This window comes from Mastacembelus armatus, chromosome 6 (assembly GCF_900324485.2).
Source record: "Mastacembelus armatus chromosome 6, fMasArm1.2, whole genome shotgun sequence".
NCBI classification, from domain to species: Eukaryota; Metazoa; Chordata; class Actinopteri; order Synbranchiformes; family Mastacembelidae; genus Mastacembelus; species Mastacembelus armatus.
In genome coordinates, this window is record NC_046638.1 from 12,450,102 (window position 1) to 12,470,055 (window position 19,954).

The window sequence follows — 19,954 nt, forward strand, 5'->3', positions numbered from 1 at the left end:
AACAGATCTTTATCATCTGCAAAGAGCAGGAAACAATTACAATGTTCCCCAAACTGGACACTCTTCCCCATGGCTACACCTTGACGTCATGACTATAAAAAGTAGAAGTCAAAAGTTTAAATCTAACTAAAATCCCTAAGCCCCCTTCTTAAGTCAACATCTGTGGTGTGGACACTGAAGTGGTGCCAGCCTACAAATATCTAGGCCTGCACCTGAACAATAAGTTGGACTGGTCATTGAACACAGACGTTCGATATAAAAAAGGGCAGAGACGGCTGTTCCTCATAAGGCGGCTTAGGTCCTTAGACATCTGCAGGAAGGTGTGGCACATATTTCACCAGGCTGGAAGGAGGAAAGGTTGACAAAAAGCCAGGTTGACAAAAAGTCACAGCTCCGTTGAGCCCAGTGTTCCCTTAGCTCTCAGCAGTGATGACTTTATGAGTTTCTTTAGAAATAAAATCATAACTATTAGAGATAAAATTGATCAGATGCTTCCTGCAGCTGCCACAGATTTATTGTCTACTAGAGTAGTTTTTGAAGCATCTGTAAGACCTCAATTATGTTTAGACTTCTCTCTCATAGATCTCTCTGAATTCGCATCAACAGCTGCTTCATCTAAATCAGGGGTCACCCACTGCTGATAACCTGGATCAGGTGTGTTCAGCCGATCAGAAGCTGGGGGATACCATTTTACTTTGTCTTCCTTCACTTAGACCCTCATCTGAGATGGTATCTTCCAGATTCTAATGGACTGAACACACCTAGTCCAGGTAATCAGGAGTGGATAGGGCAGAGATTGTTGAAAAACAAGCAGGACAGTGGCCCTCGAGGACCAGGATTGGGCACCCCTGTGTTAGACCTTAATGCTGCATTTGATACGATCAACCACAGCATGTTATTACAGACTGGAACATGTGATTGGGATCAAAGGAACAGCACTAAAACTAAAATGGTTTATAAGATAAGATGAACATTATTTGTCCCACAGTGGGGAAATTCCAAATGTTACATTAGCATATAGAAGTTTAAAAAATCACCACAAAGGTTATATTGTCATATACAATAAGAATATAATAAAATAATAAATATTTTTTAAAAAACAATAAAAAACATATTGCACTCTGGTGTAATAGATTATTTACAGTTGGATTTGGGGAGTTGGGTATACTGGGAGTATTGTTGGTTATACAGTCTGACAGCAGCAGGAAGCATCACACATTTGGGATGCCGCAGTACAGGTACCCAGTGCTATCAGTCTCATGCATAGTGTGAGAGTCTTTCTCCAGCAGGGATATTAGCTTGGCCAACATCCTCCTGTCTCGACCACCTGCACTGGGTCTACGGGTCTTCCCAGTACAGAGCTGGCCCTCTTGATCAGTTTGCCCAGTTACTTCCTGTCTGCAGCTGAAATGCTGCTGCCCCAGCAGACCACTCGAAAATGGCTGATGCCACCACTGTGTCAAAAAAGGTAGATCTGGAGATAGTTCCTAAGGGACAAGTCTACAAATTCCTGGATCAGTCCTCTGTAGTCCCCATTGTCCTTGTCTGAAATGAGGCCAATGATCGCAGGGTCATCAGAGAACTTTTGCAGGAAACGCTTCAGTGGGCTGCGCACGAAGTCTCCTATACAGGGTGAAGAGGAACAGTGCTGTATTGCAAGCTACCATGTCAGACACATGTGCCCTCATGTACTCTGGATGATTGGTATGGTAATACAGAATCCATTTTGATAGATGGAAGTCCACCCCCATGTTCTCTAGATTGCCCCTTTTTAGGTCCTTTGGGTGCTGCGTCTTTGGTACTGGTACCATATAGGATGTTTTCCACGGTTGTGGTACCTTCCCCATTCCCAGGTTTGCGCAGGATCTGAGGAGCCTGGAGCTGATTTCATATGGACATGCAGCATTTCTCGCTTTAATCTTCCTGAGCTAATTTCTCACCTGTTCTGTCAGAGAAGGACTGTGGCAGGGGGTCAGAGTTCTGGTGTGTGTGTGTGTGTGTGTGTGGAAGGGGTCCTGCAGATGGGGATTGATGTGGGGGGGCAGGAAAGTCTGCTGGTAGTGGCAGAGGGGATTGCAGCAGAGATGTCTGTCAGGGGGGAGGGGCAGGATGATCAAATCTATTGAAAAACAAATTGAGAGCCTGAGAGTTGGACCTTCTGTGGCCCGAGATTGTTTTTAGACCTTTCCATACTCCACAGATGTTGTTCTGATGCATCTGTTCCTCCATCTTCATCCTGTAGCTGGTTTTCCCCTCCCAAATCTTCTTACTCAGCTCCGTCTGCACAGCTTTCAGCTCATTTATGTCTCCTAAGAAGAGCCTTGATGTCAGGGGTTCTCCAAGGTTTGTTGTTGGGGATACACTACACATTCCTGGTGGGTACGGTGTTCGCTACACAGAAGTTAATGTAGTGATGCAGTGTGTAAAACAGTCACTGTTCTCCCCATTTGGATGCCACAGTTCATCCCACACAGTAGTGAACAATTCAATTCAATGCACTTTATTTGTCCCTGGGGGGCAATTTAAGGCACGTATGAGCAGCGTGGCATGGAAAACAAGACACCTGTGAAATAAAACATAATATAAGAGCAACTATTCACACTATAACTACACACTTTACAACTATACTGTACATAATATAAGACAAAATGGTCCCATAAATATAATTAAAAATTTTAACTGTCCATGTGACTGTATGAATAGTGTGGATAAATTGGATAAATTATTAGAGTGATACTAGTGAATAATAAGTACTAGATTAGAGCCCTCGAGGTGCATATTGATTTTAAGGGGGAGAGTCCTCAGTTAAGAGACTGAGTTTGTAAGGTGGATAGGGGAGGTACGAATTATGGTTATGCCTATGAGCTAGAGAGAGGAACAGAGAGAGAGTGGGTGTGGGGGGATGGTGCATTAGATGCTGGAGTTGAGGAGCAGGATGGCTCTGGGGACAAAGTTGGCCCCCCTCCTCTGATTTCTTAAGGCGGGGCAGTGCAGCTGCTGTCTAGAGGGGAGCCACTCAAATGCTGAGTGGAGAACATGTGAAGCTCCCAGGGGACATCAGGTCTCCAAGGGCAGCACCGTAGTGTTCCATAATGTTAACAGCTGAAGCCTACTGTAAACAATAGGGATCTGTGACATTTATTTATTAGACAGATTCCCGCTTGTTCATGATGAATCTTCCACACAAACAAGTTAGTCATGGAGTTCAACAACGTTCTGCACGACAGATTTTTTTCACCTTATACATGCTTCACTTAGGAAGTGTTAGGCGGCTATATGAAATTTTCTGTGAGTGTCACAACTTCGATTCTAGCATCCTATGAAAGCTTGGCCAAGCATTATGAAAACCCTCTGGTCCCCCTTTTTAGAAATGAGAACCCAAAACAAGTCTGCTTGTCTGCAGGCACTCTACCTGATCTACATACAACATTGAAGAGATTTGTCCTTCACTGCTGCCGTCAAGGTTGTTGTAAGGTTTCTGCTGCAACAGGCACCAATAAATTGCTGACCACAACTCTGATCAACCACCACCACAATGAGAGATGTGAACACATGCCCACATCTACAGTAAGTAATTTTCCAACTATCGCTGGCCTTCAAGTTTCTGATTTGCTGAACACACCTGATCCAGGTAGTCAGCAGTGTGTAGGGCAGGGATAGTTGGAAAACAAGCAGGACAGTGGACTACAAGGACTGGAGTTGGAGACCCCAGTTCTACACCAACTCCGGCACCTTCCCCACCTGATAGATAATGTTCCAAATCCCTAAAAGCAGTCTACAGTGCCAAGATACAGCAGGCCTTGGTTCCCACCTTTACCTGCTACCCAGCTTCCACTGCATATATCCTGAATTAAAACAAGCACATACAAAATAAAATATTTATAGAGTTATATGATTAGGTTATCTGATGACACCTGAGCAAATGCCATCCAAAACTATGAGATGGGACTGAACTGAACTGTACATTATATTTAATAGGGAATTGAAGAGGTGAAATATACAGTTCATGAGATTAACTGAATTATATCTCAGTGTAACAGTTAGCTACAGACTTGGAATTTTGACTGTATGGTGTGTGCAGCAGAGAGTCTGTTTTGTGGTTAACTCACGTTTTCCTTTCAAGTACATCATGGACTGAGGCCCCCAGTGGATGTTCAGCTGAGGAAGAGGGACAACAGTTTGCTTTGGTAGGAGGATGTGTTACAGGAAACCAATTGTACCTATGAGCTGTAAGTTTTACCTTCTGTGGATGACAGGAGACTGCCAACAGGGAGATGACTAAAATACACGTCCAGACAATTGTGGCCTTTATCTTCTAGAACAAGAGCAAGCAAAGAATACAAATGATATCCTCCGGCTCCACAGTAGTTGCTTGTTTCAGCCAGCACTTTAATGTTCTGGTTCTTCAGCAGAGGAATGAGCTCCTGGTCAAGAGAGTCACATCCCATCCCATCTACTGCTGCATGTTAAACACTCTACTAACTGCATGTTAACAAATTTTGCTAGTACTGATTTTCCTTTCTCATTTCCTCAAAACAGCTTTAAATGCAGGAAATATACACTGAATACACTTTTAGTTATTTGTTAAAAAGGCAATAATAATAAATCCAGCTCCTTTTAATACTCTGAGTTATAGTACCTAGTAAAAAAGTGTCTGTAAAATTAATCTAACTTAATATAAAGTAATACAGCAGCATTTAGTTTTATCAGTCATTTGTCTGTATGTACAAACACACATTACAGTACATGTGGATGTGTATGTTGTGTGTATAGTCACACAGGTCAGCTTGTTTGGTGACTCTATACTACCTGTCAGTGTGAATCTGAGTGAGTGTGCTGTGGTATGAGATTTCTGTTTCCTGTTGGTCTCTTATTTTGGTGTTCTGGTTTCCTGTGTTCCTTAGATTAGTTATAGGTAGCTTTGTGTCTCGTTAGTTCATTAGTTTCATCTGTTTGTCATTAGTCTTGGTTTTGAATGTATTTATACCTCCTGTGTTTCTTTGTTCTTTGTCGGACCATTGTATGTACAGTGGTGTGAAAAAGTGTTGGCCCCCTTCCTGATTTCTTATTTTTTTGCATGTTTGTCACACTTCAATGTTTCAGACCCCCCCCCGTTAAAACATAACTTAACTGTGGTTTACCACACCTGAGTTCAGTTCCTCTAGCCACACCCAGGCCTGATTACTGCCACACCTGTTCACAATCAAGAAATCACTTAAATAGGACCTGCCTGACAAAGTGAAGTAGACCGAAAGATCCTCAAAAGCTAGACATCATGCTGAGATCCAAAGAAATTCCAAAACAAATTAGAAAGAAAGTAATTGAGATCTATCAGTCTGGAAAAGGTTATAAAGCCATTTCTAAAGCTTTGGGACTGCAGCGAACCACAGTGAGAGCCATTATCTACAAATGGCGAAAACATGGAACAGTGGAGAACCTTCACAGGAGTGGCCGGCCAACCAAAATTACCCCAAGAGCGCAGCGACAACTCATCCAAGAGGTCACAAAAGACCCCACAACAACATCCAAAGAACTGCAGGCCTCACTTCTGTCAGTTAAGGTCCCTGTTCATGACTCCACAATAAGAAAGAGACTGGGCAAAAATGGTCTGCATGGCAGAGTTCCAAAATGAAAACCGCTGCTGAGCAAAAAGAACATAAAGGCTCATCTCAGTTTTACCAGAAAACATCTTGATTATCCCCAAGACTTTTATGAAACAACTGATGCAACAAAAGTTTAACTGTTTGGAAGGTGTGTGTCCCATTACCCCTGGCGTAAAAGTAACACCGCATTTCAGAAAAAGAACATCATATGAACAATAAAATATGGTGGTGGTAGTGTGATGGTCTGGGGCTGTTTTGCTGCTGGAAGGACCTGGAAGACTTGCTGTGATAAATGGAACCATGAATTCTGCTGTCTACCAAAAAATCCTGAAGGAGAATGTCCAGCCATCTGTTCGTGACCTCAAGCTGAAGGGAACTTGGGTTCTGCAGCAGGACAATGATCCAAAACACAACAGCAAGTCCACCTCTGAATGGCTGAAGAAAAAAAAAAAGAAGAATATGGAGTGGCCTAGTCAAAGTCCTGACCTGAATCCGATTGAGATGCTGTGGCATGACCTTAAAAAGGTGGTTCATGCTCCAAAACCCTCCAATGTGGCTGAATTACAACAATTCTGCAAAGATGAGTGGGCCAAAATTCCTCCACAGCACTGTAACAGACTCATTGCAAGTTATCACAAACATGTGATTGCAGTTGTTGCTGCTTGCCCAGCCAGTTATTAGGTTTAGGAGGCAAACACGTTTTCACACAGGACCATGTAGTTTTGGATTTTATTTTCCCTTAATAATAAAAACCTTCATTTAAAAACTGCGTGATGTGTTTACTTGTGTTATCTTTGACTAATATTTCCCTAGACAGGAACCATTTGTTTTGTGCCTGAGCCCTGGAAGAGCCAGGAAATAAACCTATTTTGTGTTCCGGATTTGTGTCCTCTCCTCTCCTCCTTCATCTCATCACCTACAATTCATAACAGAATGTCTGTCTGTCTCTATGTGTCAGCCCTGTGATAGACTGCCGATCTGTTCATGGTGGACCCCGTCTCTGGCCCAATGTCAGCCAGGATTGGCTTCTTTCTCTTTTTAAATTATGTGCATATTTTTAATTTTAGATCTTTACAGTTAGGAAAATTATGATGTTAGTGGCTATGTTAATAACAGTTATTATTATTAATTCTGCCCATATTTAATATATAAAATGAGACTGCTGTTTAAATTGGCTGGTCTGTTTTTCCTGTTTTATAAATACTATGAAAAGTGCTCTTTGTGTTTGGTGTCATTAACTGAACTTTTCTGTTTGCTTGCTTTGCTTTCATTTCTTACCAGTGTAGAATACATACTTCTGGGCATTCTTTTGACTGTTTCTTATAGAGAAGAAATTGTTTTCGAACAGTCATTCATATTATATGGCATTTGTATCAATAAATGATGAATCAATAAAAACATTAGCCAATTAGGAACTAAAACAAAAATTTCTAGTGCACTCGAAAAGTAAATTATTTTAATTAACGTTACTGTTGCTTGAAAAATTGAACATATGGATATTTAAATTATAGCAACTTTTCACTGAATTGGTCAGTTTAATGAAATGTATAGATCAATAAATCTATATGTATATTGTTATACAATTGAATGCAACTAAAATCCAATAAAAGCATTCATTATTGCATTCAGAATAAAAATGCACATTAGACTGAATAGTTTCCACTTACCATGGCTGCTGCAGTGAGAGTCGGTCCAGTAGTAGCATGTGTGTGTGTTTCCAAGCAATGCGCCAGGCTGCTCCTTATATCCCCATCAGCAGCGACAGCAGCAGTAACAGGTTCGATCCTGCTCCCTGTGAGGCCTGGCAGGACTCCTGTTTACTAGAGGCAGAAAAACAGCACAAAAACACAGGCTGACGTCAAAACCGTGATCGGCAGTAAGGAACATCAATACTACGAATCTGCTGTGTGATTCCTAAAAGTGTTTGTGTATGTGATGTTGTCTCAGTGAGTAAAACATAGTAGTTAATATTGATGCTCTTTCTATTTTCATTAGAGGTTTCCCAGTATTAGGAAATGACCTTATTTCTCAAAGAGCTGACAGCTGAGCATCACTGATTACTGGAGTCCACAGCTATCACCATCTACCTGTGTATGTTCTAATAAACTGGATTTGGTCCATGCATGGTCTTGAAATTCATATCAAATAGTGACACAGCAGTAGTGACTATGTAAGAAAATTATTTATTTCTCTCCCCCCAGTCCTGACTTCCAAACTGAAATATGTAATAATATATTCTCTATGACCAGCAATACAAACTTACTGCAAAATTATTCACAGGACTCATCCTGCCCCTGACCTTGAATCTGCCGGCAATAACTAAACACCTGAGACTGGCGTGGCCATGCTTGATTTTTGAAAGATCTTGATCTGTGGTATTGGAAATATAGGCAATGTTTAAAAAAAAAAAAAAAGGGGTGGGGGGGAGCATTTTAGTTTCCTTTGCATTGCATCATTTGTAATGTAACAATGGCAAATACATTTCTATATCAGGGCTTAAATGTTTTTTTTGTCATATATCAGGTAAAAAAAAACTAGAACCAAATTTTGACATTTATTTACATGTACACAGTCATATACATTCATTTACATGTACACAGTCATATACATTCATTTACATGTACACAGTCATATACATGTATTTACATGTACACAGAAGGCAGTTACCTATAACAACGTTAAAGTATAACCCACTGGAACTTTCGATCCACTATGAATATGGAATCTTTTTTATCCATCAGTTATTTTTCAATCACAGAAACAGAACACTAACACTGCTCTAAGGAAATACAGAATACAAATCTCCAAATGGAACTACAATTAATACTATATTTAAAATAATACACCGCTAAAGTCAACTTTTTTTATACATGTGGTCCTGTATTAACATTAAAGCAATACTAGAACGTGCCACACACGTCCACACCAATATGAACCTAAGTTTCAAATTAATTAATAAAACTAAAAACTGAAAATACAACTTCAACTGTAGTAATTTGTAAAATTTCCCAACACTGTATGAATTCCAATATCAAATCTTTGAGTCGCATGTCCATGTTGGTCCAGTTGGACCAGCTGTGACACAGCAGTTTTTACAAAAATAACCTGGTGAGTTTTTGTACAGATGTATCAGTATGTGTTGCACTTGAACATGGCCTTGACGATTTGAGTCAGACAGTGTCCAAACTCATCCAGAACCATGTGCTCAGCATGGATGAAGCTCTGGGCCTCCCTCTCAGCCTCCTCAGCCTGGGCCAGCAGACTGCCACAAACAGCCTCCACCATAGCATGGGTTATCACTGATACAGGCCATCTGAACACACAGGCAGACACACATTAGCATGGCTTAGCATGATGGGAAACCCCTTTCCGCTGGTGCTAACACTGCACTACAGCAGAAGACTTAACCGCTTCAAAATCACGGATATCTTGACCCACCCTTACATTCTTCTAAAGCACTTTGCTCCTGAAGACCAAGAGTTAAATAAAGATGCATCTATAATAGAAATGAGAAAACACCTACACTTGTCAGTGCTGACATCACAGAGCTGCGACTGACAGGGAAATGGTTAGATGTGACAGTGACATTAATGCTAATGTGATTAGCATTTTTTTCATATGAAAAAGGTTCACATTAAAAAATGTTGAATGCAACAAATCATCCTAATTCATTCATGTGTCACTGGACAACAAATCTTTTCTATATCATTATATCTGTAAAGCTGGCTGTGTTACTAAAGCAGTCCCAGATGTAATGCTGTGTACTCTGTCAAATTTGACTCACTTGGCCTTGACAGTCTTCTCCTTGATGCTCATTTCAGAGTTGGTGCCATAGTTTCTACAACCAACACATTTACAGCTGGAGGTACACATGATATTGGCCTGCACAGAGACATAACAGTTCAAGTCACTGCCAGCGGGCTGATATTGGTATGAATGTCCCTTAAGGTCCTGCCACACCTCTTCAGCACTCAAAACCTGTGTTGTGACTTGTGTGTTTATCTTACTAAAATGGGTTCAAATGTGTGTGTGCACCTGGTATTACTCACACAGTTTACACAGTCACACTGTGGGGTTGAGGAGTAATTTCTTGTCCCCAGGATGAAAATTATTGAATTTTAAGTTAGGTTTAAGGTCAGGCAAGTTATGTTTATGGTTTCATGTAAATTCCTAGGAGAAATAAATCCAAACAGGTGTGTGTTTGTGTACCTCATAGCACTCGCAGTAGTTCTTAAGGCAGCCAGAGCGTTTACAGTTGCAACCCTTGTTGTGCCAACCTTTGACCTCTCCTGATATTCCACCAGCAATCTTTGGCCTGAAGGCATCTGGGTTACGACCTAAACATGACTACATAAAGACAATACCTAAAATAATTACAGTAAGAACAGAGAAACGAGTTGAGAATTGAGCTATTAAAATAATATTTGCTTCCTTAACCAGCAAAGGATTAGATTATTTCAACACTTCATGTGATACATCAGTAAAAAAAAAAAGACAATAAAAATAGTCAAATAGAGCTTTGAAACTAAAATAGGGTATGGAAAAGTGACGGAGGAGGTTTTTAGTATAACTAACTTTGGAGGTGGCTATAGGGTGGTGGTGGATGGTGCGTATGTGTGTGTGAGTGTGTGCATATGTGAGTGCATGACACAGCTGAGGCTAATAAGCTTCTACTGCCTATTACTTCTCTGCCTATTTAGTGGGTGCAAGCATCCAGCATGGGTTGTTGCCTAACACTGAGGCTGGTGCCAGGCAGAGAGTGAGAGCAACAGAGATAGAGAGAGATGTAAAGTTCTGGGCTAGCTGGGTTGAAGACTGGTGGAAGGAGCAAGAAAAAGATAAGAAAATGAAGAGTTTTGTAGAGACAGAGAACCATTGACAGAGCAGTCACATTAACCAACTTTTAACCAACCAACCATTAACCAACTAACCAATTTAAATGTTTTTTTTTTCCTCCTGATGTCTGAGACTTGACTCAAAAATTGTGAGAACAGCATTTTAGCTTCTTTCTTGGGGCTGCTCTTTTCTGTTTCTCACAATGCTTCACTCCCGCTCTGCACCTTGTTTTCTTAATCCTCAACTTGCAGGGGATTTCAGGTCTCTTAACAGGTAGCAGACCTGCGCTCTGTACAGCTAACAGTTGCTCCTGTATGTAAATAATGCTATGCTCAATGGTAATGCATGTATCCTGACTCAGTGTAGTGTAACAATTAGTAGATGATAATTCCTCATTTGTCATTGTTGTAAAAAAAAGAAAAAAGCATATAACATGAATTTCTTTAGCAATGACCTCTCAAAAACCTTCACAAACAACTAATGTAGAGATGAGCTGTTGCAACCGGCTGCCATCCCACAGGTGCCAATCTAGAAACACTGCATGGTATAGTTGAATTCAGTGAATAGAGCTTGGTTCCTGGACATGTTTCTAAGATATTCTATTAAGAGAGAATTTCCTATTTTATGATTGGGTATCATATTAATGGTTTTCTACATTTTGTTTTATTTTGGAATCTTTCCATTTATCAGTCACATACTCTTTAACAAAGGGTGTACTCTCAAGCCCTTCTGCCATAGAAATACATCTTTAAAGTTTGACATGTTTTTCCCCAAAGGAAGTGCAAACCTTAATTGCCCTGTGCCGCTTCATTTCATGTTCTGCATTGTTATGGCAGTTAGAGCAGTCGCAGTTGCTGCACATCACTCCATTGGCAAAGCAATCGCAGTAGCTGAAAGAGAGAATCACACACAAATACACATAAAACTATGCCAAAACACACTGAAATTGTAAAGTACAGTATGGAAATGTCTGTGTATGCACATCTGTATCTTTTATTGGTTTATGAGAAGTAACTGTGAATTTGAGTGAAAGAAACAAAGGGGAGAGGAAATTATGCAAAATTAAGGCACAATCATCCTAATTTATATATAACTGAATAAATTAGTACAGTTGTCCCAGTGCTGGACATTTAAACTATGGGATTCTCAGTAGCTCATTGATTCTATTTGCTTCCGCAGTGACTCTTGAACAAAAATTGTCTTTCAATCTGGGGGTGTAACCTTTCAGTGTCTTATAGTCCTCCCAGACAGTAGCAGAGAACAGGTGATGAGAAGGGTGAGTTACATCCTCTTTGACCTTCTTAGCTCTGTGGAGACTACAGTACTGGAAATGTCCTCCAGAGAGGGCAGGATGAGTCCAATGATTTTTTCCAATGTTATTATAATTCTCTGGAGACTTTTTCGGTCGGCCTCTGTACAGTTACACTACCAGGCTGTCATGTATGTTAGAACTTTCAATGCAGCAGTGGTAAAAGGCTCTGAGCAACTATGCAAACAGACTATGTATTTCAGTGGTAATCATCCATTTGCAGTCCTCACTGATGTAAGTGTCCAGAGACTTGAAACTGCTCACTCTCTAACTTACTTCCTCTCCCCTGATGATTAGTGGAGTGTGGTCCTCCAAATGTCTCCTAAAGTCAATAATGAATTATTTTGTCTTTTTGATGTTAAGGTTATTGTCCATGCACCGGTCTGTGAACCTGATTATTTCTTTATGGTATCATGTTTTATTGGCTGCCCCTCCACTGTTGTCATCTCCAAATTCAATTATTGTATTTGTGGTATAAAACAGTAAAACAGTCAAAAGGGTAGAGTGAATATAACAAAAAGACTTAGGTCACAACCCTAAGGTGCCCAATACTGACAGTCAGACTGGGTGAGATGGGAATCTGTCTATAGGTGTTTGGAAAAGAAGTCCTTGATTCACATGCACAGAATGCTACTGAGTCCAAAGGCAAGCAGTTTGGTGATCAGCCTGTTAGAGACAATGGTATTGAATGCTGATCTGTAGTGAACCTGCTGATCTGTAGTGAATAAAAAGCATGCTCATCTACGTCCTCTTCTGGTCCAGGTAAATGCTATATGAAGGGCAGTGGCAATAGCATCCTTTGTGAATCAGTGTGCTCTGAAGGCATGTTGGTGTATCCTTCTGCTGGTGGTTATCAATGCAGGCCCTAATGTAGCAGAGGACATTGGTGGTGTAAGTTTCTATATCAGGACTCAAAAGAGGTTCCAATCAGTCCTTTCAAAGCAGTCCTATACTTGTAAAGATGTGTCTTTAGGCCAGGTCACAAACTCACTTTTCTGTGTATAGTATTTATTTTACTCTATTCTAAAATTATGTACATACTTCATATCTGTATACATGTGTAAGACACATTCCTAGTACTGTAAAATGCTGTGCCTGGTAATAAAAGTAATTCTGATTCTGGAATTGGCCAGGTGGTGAGCGGTACCTGGTTTCCTCCAGACATTATGCTTGGAATTCAGGCCAAAGACAGACTTTGTTTCTCATGGTCTGAATGTCCTTCAGGTGCCTTTTAGCAAACTGCAGGTGGGCTGTCATGTGCCTTTTACTGAGGAGTGGCTTCCGTCTGGCCATCTTATAATTCATTCATTCATTATCTCTATCCGGTTATTTCTATTCAGGGTCACAGGGATCTGCTGGAGCCTATCCGAAGTCTGTTTGGGTGAAAGGCAGGCGTATACCCTGGACAGGTCACCAGTCCATCACAGGACCACACATAGAGACAGACAACCACACACTCACATTTACTCCGATAGGCAATATAGAACCACCAATCAACCTGACATGCATGTTTTCAGTCTGTGGGAGGAAACCGGAGTACCCGCAGAAAACCCACGCAAGCACAGAAAGAACATGCAAACTCTTTAGGAGTTTAGGCAAAGGTTTCTGTGCATCATGTTTGGCCACAGCCAGAGGAGGGACTTGTCTCTTGTATACGTATACGACAGATGTAAAATTTGTCGCTCTTCAAAAAACAGGAAAAAGGATTAAAAAAGGAGGTGCTGCACCTCTACACTGCTTGGTGTGTCAATACAGACACCAGACAGCGATATAAATGTACCAAAATGGCCAAAGTCAATTTGGCATATTAGGACCTCTTTAAATCATTGCCATGTTATCTTTGACAACCCTAATTTTATGGTAATCCTTTACTGTGTTAGATGCAAATAAAACGCAAACATTACAAAGAATGACTATGATATCTCATATGGAAATTGGCACTACATCCTGCTGTAGAAGAAAAGATAACATGAAGGTAATAAGAAGATAATCTCACAGTTTGAGACACTGGGATCTTGTGCAGTGGCATGGTTTTCTTGACTTTGAGTCACACTGAGGTCCAGCAGTTCTACATGGATGAAGGAGAGAACATGCTTAGCTTATTAAAGTTTAAAATGCTTAATTTTAAGTCAACATTAAATGAGGCTCTTTGCACCAGTTATGAGTTACCAACATATTGATACTCTACAGAATATAGGGGGGGGCATAGTGTCACCAATTAACCTAAGCCCAACCTGCATGTCTGTGGTTGAAGAAATCTCATGCAAGCACGGGGAGAACATAAAAACACCACACAGAAAGGCCCCTGCTGGGTTACGAACCTGGGACATTGTTGCTTGAGGCAACAGTGCTAACCACCACTAAGACACCGTGCTGCCGTATTTTACAATATATTGGCAAAAATATGATCTGAAATATACTAAAAAACAAATGGAGATGTAAATTATCACACGGGAGTGACTGGCAAAGTTTCTAGAGGTGATTTGTCATGATTAGGTAGCTTTCCAAAGTAATGCAATCTGGTCCAAAAGAAGTTTCACACACTTTGCATATTTATTTTTGCTGTCTTAATACAGTATATAATTGTGGTGGAGACAGTAACCACATTGTGGCAGCATTATTTTACTTACCGTCCTTGGGGCCCTTGAGGCTGTATGTTAGCTGCCTGATCTCTGAACTCATACAGGGGGCAAACTGTCTGGTGGTACTGGTGAAGCTGTATATGATTGATTGAAAAAAATGAATATATCGATTAGTCATGGTAAAGATGAAGTTAGATCTGAGTTAACTAGTAGAAGGGGATAAGTTAAGCTCTGAGTACAAATTGAACAAAGTTTGTTCTACTACCTGGCTGGGAATCCCCGATATACTCGCATCTGGGTAAAAGAGAAAGAAGATTACTATAGACACCTCAAGGTAGTCAACAAATATAAAAACTTTAACCTAGGTAAGTCATCTATATACAATTAAGGCCTACATTTTCCTGAAACAGGGTGCATGCCACTTAACCATGGAGCCCAAGGAACTCATGTAACTGTGCCATATAGTAGTGAAAGTCTACCTAGTACTTTCCGATGTTTTTCTTTTTGCTGAATTCCACACAAGCCCTCCATATCAAGCCTGGCAACTACTTCTCTCTGACCTCATGGGCTACTGAACCTTCTCCACAATCGTAAGCATACAACATCAACTGCTTATCCAGGCCCGATGGACCAGTGAGATTCAACCACAGAAATCTTTCCCCTACCACTCCCCTTGATGTGATCACAGCCCTAGTGGCATACAGACAATGAGGTCTATGACTACATATTTCCTTCCAAATGGTTGTATAGTTCAGTGCGGTGACTCAAAACATCACACTTTTCTACTGCACTGTTTGCAGTGCCTGGGCAGTGGTGTTGCATGAGAAATGCAGTGTTTTTAATCCTGCACCAGACTAAAAGAATCCAACGACCATTCCCTCTTTCTGCGCCAAATCACATTTCAATCATCTCAAGGCACTTTATAAAAAAGAAAAAACCCAACAAATCCCTTATGAGCAAGCACTTGGTGACAGTGGAGAGGAAAAACTCCCTTTAACAGAAGAAACCTCCAGCAGAACCAGGCTATCTAGTCAAAGATCTATTAAACACACGGCACAATACCATAAGCTACTAAAATAGTAAACACTATGTACAATTTGCTAAAATCAAAACAACTTGGTGAATACTTACAAATGTTGTCTCCGTAGTAGTAATGTTTTGCATTACTACGGATTTGCCACTTTGTGTGTGCCTGCCCAGGTAGGCTGAGGCAGCTGGCAATCAATTTTATGTCCCAACCCCACCCATTTGTAATTGGAATAATTGGAACCTAGCTGAAAGTGGACCTCACCGAAGGGCTAAAAACGAAAAGCAAAAGTCTTACAAATCTGTAGTGTGGGGACATTTTGGGTTTTCTGCTGAATACAATGACGAGGAAGAGAACGGTAAACAGAAACAAGATTGTCTGCAAGCATTGCTTGACCCACATCCCATGGACAGCTGAAAATATTTCCAACATGAGCATGCATCTCCGCCATCACCACCCAGTTGTATCGCTTTGTGGAAGCAGGACAGGACAGTTGAGCAGGTAACACCAGTGAAAAAAGAGCAGTCTCTCACAGATTCCTTGCAACAAACATATAGTGCCAGTTTAGACACACACAAGAAAATAACAGGCACAGAGGGGGTGTTTATTGTTAAAGATTTGCAGCCCTTGTCAGTGGTTGGAGATGCAGAATTTCATTTCCCAATGAAAATGCCTGATTCATGTTACACTCTGCCCTACCATACATATTTCTCCAACAATGTAATCCCTGTCCTTTATGAAACAGCAAACAAAGGTATTGACGATTTGCTAAAATGCAAAACCTCGCACTGACCACAGAGAGCGGGACCTCACAGGACACAGAGAGTTACCTCACTATGATGGTCTATTATTGGATTGGTGATAATAATATAGCAGCGGATAAGTTGACAGACTTTCAGAATCCTTGCATCAGGCGCAACTTTCACTCTTGCTCCAGTCCAAAAAAGAGTCATAGTGTCTCTCTGTGATTTAAATAGCAATCATAGTACATATCAACCATAGTACATAGCAACCGTCCACCTGCTTGTCCACCAATATCGCTTGCATTTAGAGTGGCCTGGGAGTCAAATTCCCAGGCTGAATCACTTGTTGATGTTTAACTTCTTTTCATATTTGTCACAAAACTAAAATAAAACTAACCTTTCTCTTGCATTGAGCTGTCACTTCTGTGCACTGGTGCAGATTCCAGTGTAAGGAACACAGGTCCTGGTTCACACGGGTTAACCAGCACAACCTGTCCCTCTCCACTCACATCACACACCACCTAATACAGAGAAGGGAATGGCTTTTCACATAGCTGAAAATTTAATATCTTAATCTGCCATTATTTTAATAATCAAGGTACACTACCGTACATTTTGTATGTAAGAATACGCAGTTTATTGTGTGTAAAAATAATGTTATGAAAATAAAGTTTAGCTTTATGAATTATTCATATCATAAGCAACTTTTAATAATTTGGGGGCACCAGACTCTTTTTGCTGGTGAGCCAACCATTTTACAAACAAAGAATAATATCAGTCTTTAATCTGAATGGGAGTTCTCTGAGTCAGTATTGTCAGTCATATATGACTCAAAGATTTATTCAACAACTTACAATAGAAGAAAAGCAGAAGGAAAACTTAACAGAGAAATTAGATGAATCAATAAACTAAAACATCTTGGAAATGCTGGTATAGACAGTAGGTAATTTTGTAGTGGATGGAAAGGGGATTTTAAATTCTATACTTACTGATTTGAATTAAAGAAGGTTGCTTGAATTTAAAGATTAGCTGAAATGAATTAAATTAGAAGGGAGACGTCAGTTTCTCTACCTTTTTGTGAAAACTGAAACAACGTCTTGTAAGCGTGTGTTTCCTCTGTACCTCTCTGTAATACATGTGTATAGAGAACTCTGTGTTCTCTGGGTGAACTTCGTGTCTGTGTACAAGAGAGGCTTGTGATCTCTCCACAAGAAACTGGGAGAAACTGACCTCTCCATAAGCCTGTACAGCAGAAGATGCTCTTAGCTTCTGTGTAGCTACTTTTGTGTTTTGCCATGCTGGGCAGGGAGTTCTTCTGATTGGTTAGCTGGGATAATCTCTTTGATCTGGAAACACGCTCAAACCTTGCTGGGGGTTGGTTCACTGTAATGGTGCAATTTTACTGGTCTGAGTGCAAGGAAGGGGAAGGATATAAAAAAAAAATCTGCTGCACTGAAGGTTCCTAGGAGCACAGTGGCCTCCATAATATTCAAATGGAAGGAGTTTGGCACAACCAGGACTCTTCCAAGAGCTGGTTGTCCGACCAAACTGAGAAGTCATAGGAGAAGAGACTTAGTAAGAGAGGTGACCAAGAACCCGAAGGCCATTCTAACTGAGTTCCAGAGATGATGTGTGGAGATGGAACAAAGTTCCAGAAGGCCAACCATTACTGCAGTCCTCCACCGATCTAGCCTTTGTGGCAGAGTGGCTAGACTCTCAGACTATGAGGAACAAGATTCTGATGATACAAAGATGAATCTATTTGACCTCACTTCTAAACCTTAAGTCTGGAGAAAACCAGGCACCTGTCATCAGCTGCCCATTACCATCCAAACAGTGAAGCATGGTTTTGGTGGCAGCATCATGCTGTGGGGGTGTTTTTCAGCAGTAGGGAGTGGGAAACTGGTCAGAGTTGAGGGAAAGCTGAATTGAGAACAGAGTACTCCCCAGTGGTCAGGACCTCAGACTGGGCTGAAGGTTCACCTTCTACCACAGCCAAGACAACATAGGAGTGGTTTAGGGACAAATCTGTTAATCTGTGAAGTGGCCCAGCAAAATCCATTAAAATAAATGCCACTCATGTCCTTTGTGTGTGAGTAGAACTTACAGCCTGTGTGATGTGGGATGTGACTTCACCCAGTCCCTCCTGAATCTGTTGTTGATTCTGCTGTGGTACACAAATATTAGCTACCGGGGAATTCAAGTCCCCCTAAAAACACAAACAGCACACACACATAAACAAACAATATATTAATTCTATATTTATTTATTTCATATTTATTTAATCATAAATGTTTGAACTCACTGGCACTACGCTGCAGAGAATGGGTTCATTAGTAAACCAAGGAGCTGAAATGGCACTTTCGTGGCTGCTGCCTGGGGGACCAGGCACAGAGCTGAAAAAACCAAGAATGTCTAAAATCATTTTACCATTACAAAAAAATGTAATCCTTCCCACATGGGTCTGTACATACTCAGGCATTAATCAGAGGCCAGTGTCATTAAATCTTACATTGTTGCTACCACTAAAACACTAAGATTCTATGACTCAAGGGATCAATCCATTCATCTCAATGTCTTTATCTCATTTTTATAATGGTGTAAAACTAAAAGTTGTATTTCAAAAGTTGGTGACTCACACAAAAAAATTGTTTATGACATTTTGTAGCAGAACAGTTGAGTTGACAGACTCCAAGATAATGCAATCACACACAGTCACATACACTGTAAAGTGAATGAGGACATACCCAGTGAGGAGGTGATACTGACTCAGCTGGGACTCCAGAAGGTAGTCTGGATAGGTCATCTGACACTGCCTTGACTGACATGAGCATACCCTGTGATAGATTTGAATGCATTAGCACAACTGATGATAAATAACAAATGATAAAAATTCACATATGTGTCATTTTGGTAATGGCTGACAGGAACAAGAAAAGAGAAAAGAAAAAACACTTTTAAAGCTTACAAACAATGACTATGAATGACTAAATTAAACAGTGATTGCCTGAAGAACATACCGTAAATTGAGCGGGTCCACGCTTTCTGGCTGGATAATATGCTGCTGAGGATAGGGAACTATCCCAGACAGACTGACATCTGAAGGGGGCTCTGCCCAAAACGGAGTCGCTGCGGGGTCTGGGTGTACATTAACGTTACTGTCAATCTCAGAACCACCATCGTTTGACGTAGGGTAAATATATTCTTCACTGCTTCGTGTTGTGCTCATCTCTGTAGTAACATCAGGCTTATTCATCCTACCAGGATGGAAGGGACCCGTAACATCACATTAGTGAAAAATAAAGGCGGTAGTCAAAGACTTTGGCAGGAATTAAACTGGTAATAATATTACCACTTCCGATAGTTTCCAATAAATTCCGTATCACCACATCTGCTTTACGTAGCTTGTATTGACTAACGGAACATTAACGTCAAATGCAAAGTTAGTTAGCCAACGCCAACTTATTTCACTACTGACAACATTTAACGCTACACAAAACTATTGCTGTTGTAATTTGTGATCTTCCATCCATTATTTTAACACCTAACGTTAGCGGAACTGTGGCCAGTTCCTGAATCTTGGAAATCAAAAATTCGTTAAGTTATGTTGCTAATGTTCACCAAACATTGTTTAGAAAATGTAGTTTTTTTCCCCAAAATATTTTAACGTTAACTTGGCTAGCGTTAACGTTTGCACTGACGTAAACGGTAATGACAAAATAGACTGTCAGTCTAATTATGTAAATTACATCCGCGAATAAATATATTAGCCACTTTAACCACGTTGACTTACTGAATTACAAACGGACTGATACACTTTTCATTGAATGTGTAACTTTAAAAATGATTTTAAA

At 40.5% G+C, this 19,954-nt stretch overlaps 1 protein-coding gene across 1 annotated transcript; it reads right to left on the reverse strand.

Moving 5' to 3' along the window:
• Nucleotides 1-8,732: 8,732 nt before the first annotated feature.
• Nucleotides 8,733-19,356, reverse strand: tesmin (testis expressed metallothionein like protein). Its single transcript, XM_026311176.1, has 10 exons — nucleotides 19,121-19,356; nucleotides 18,406-18,496; nucleotides 18,208-18,309; nucleotides 16,498-16,621; nucleotides 14,596-14,624; nucleotides 14,379-14,464; nucleotides 11,227-11,329; nucleotides 9,813-9,950; nucleotides 9,388-9,485; nucleotides 8,733-8,916 (listed from the first exon to the last, which is right to left on the reverse strand). Exons 1-10 carry the CDS (start codon nucleotides 19,354-19,356, stop codon nucleotides 8,733-8,735), a joined length of 1,191 nt encoding a protein of 396 aa, XP_026166961.1.
• Between the last annotated feature and the right edge of the window lie 598 nt (nucleotides 19,357-19,954).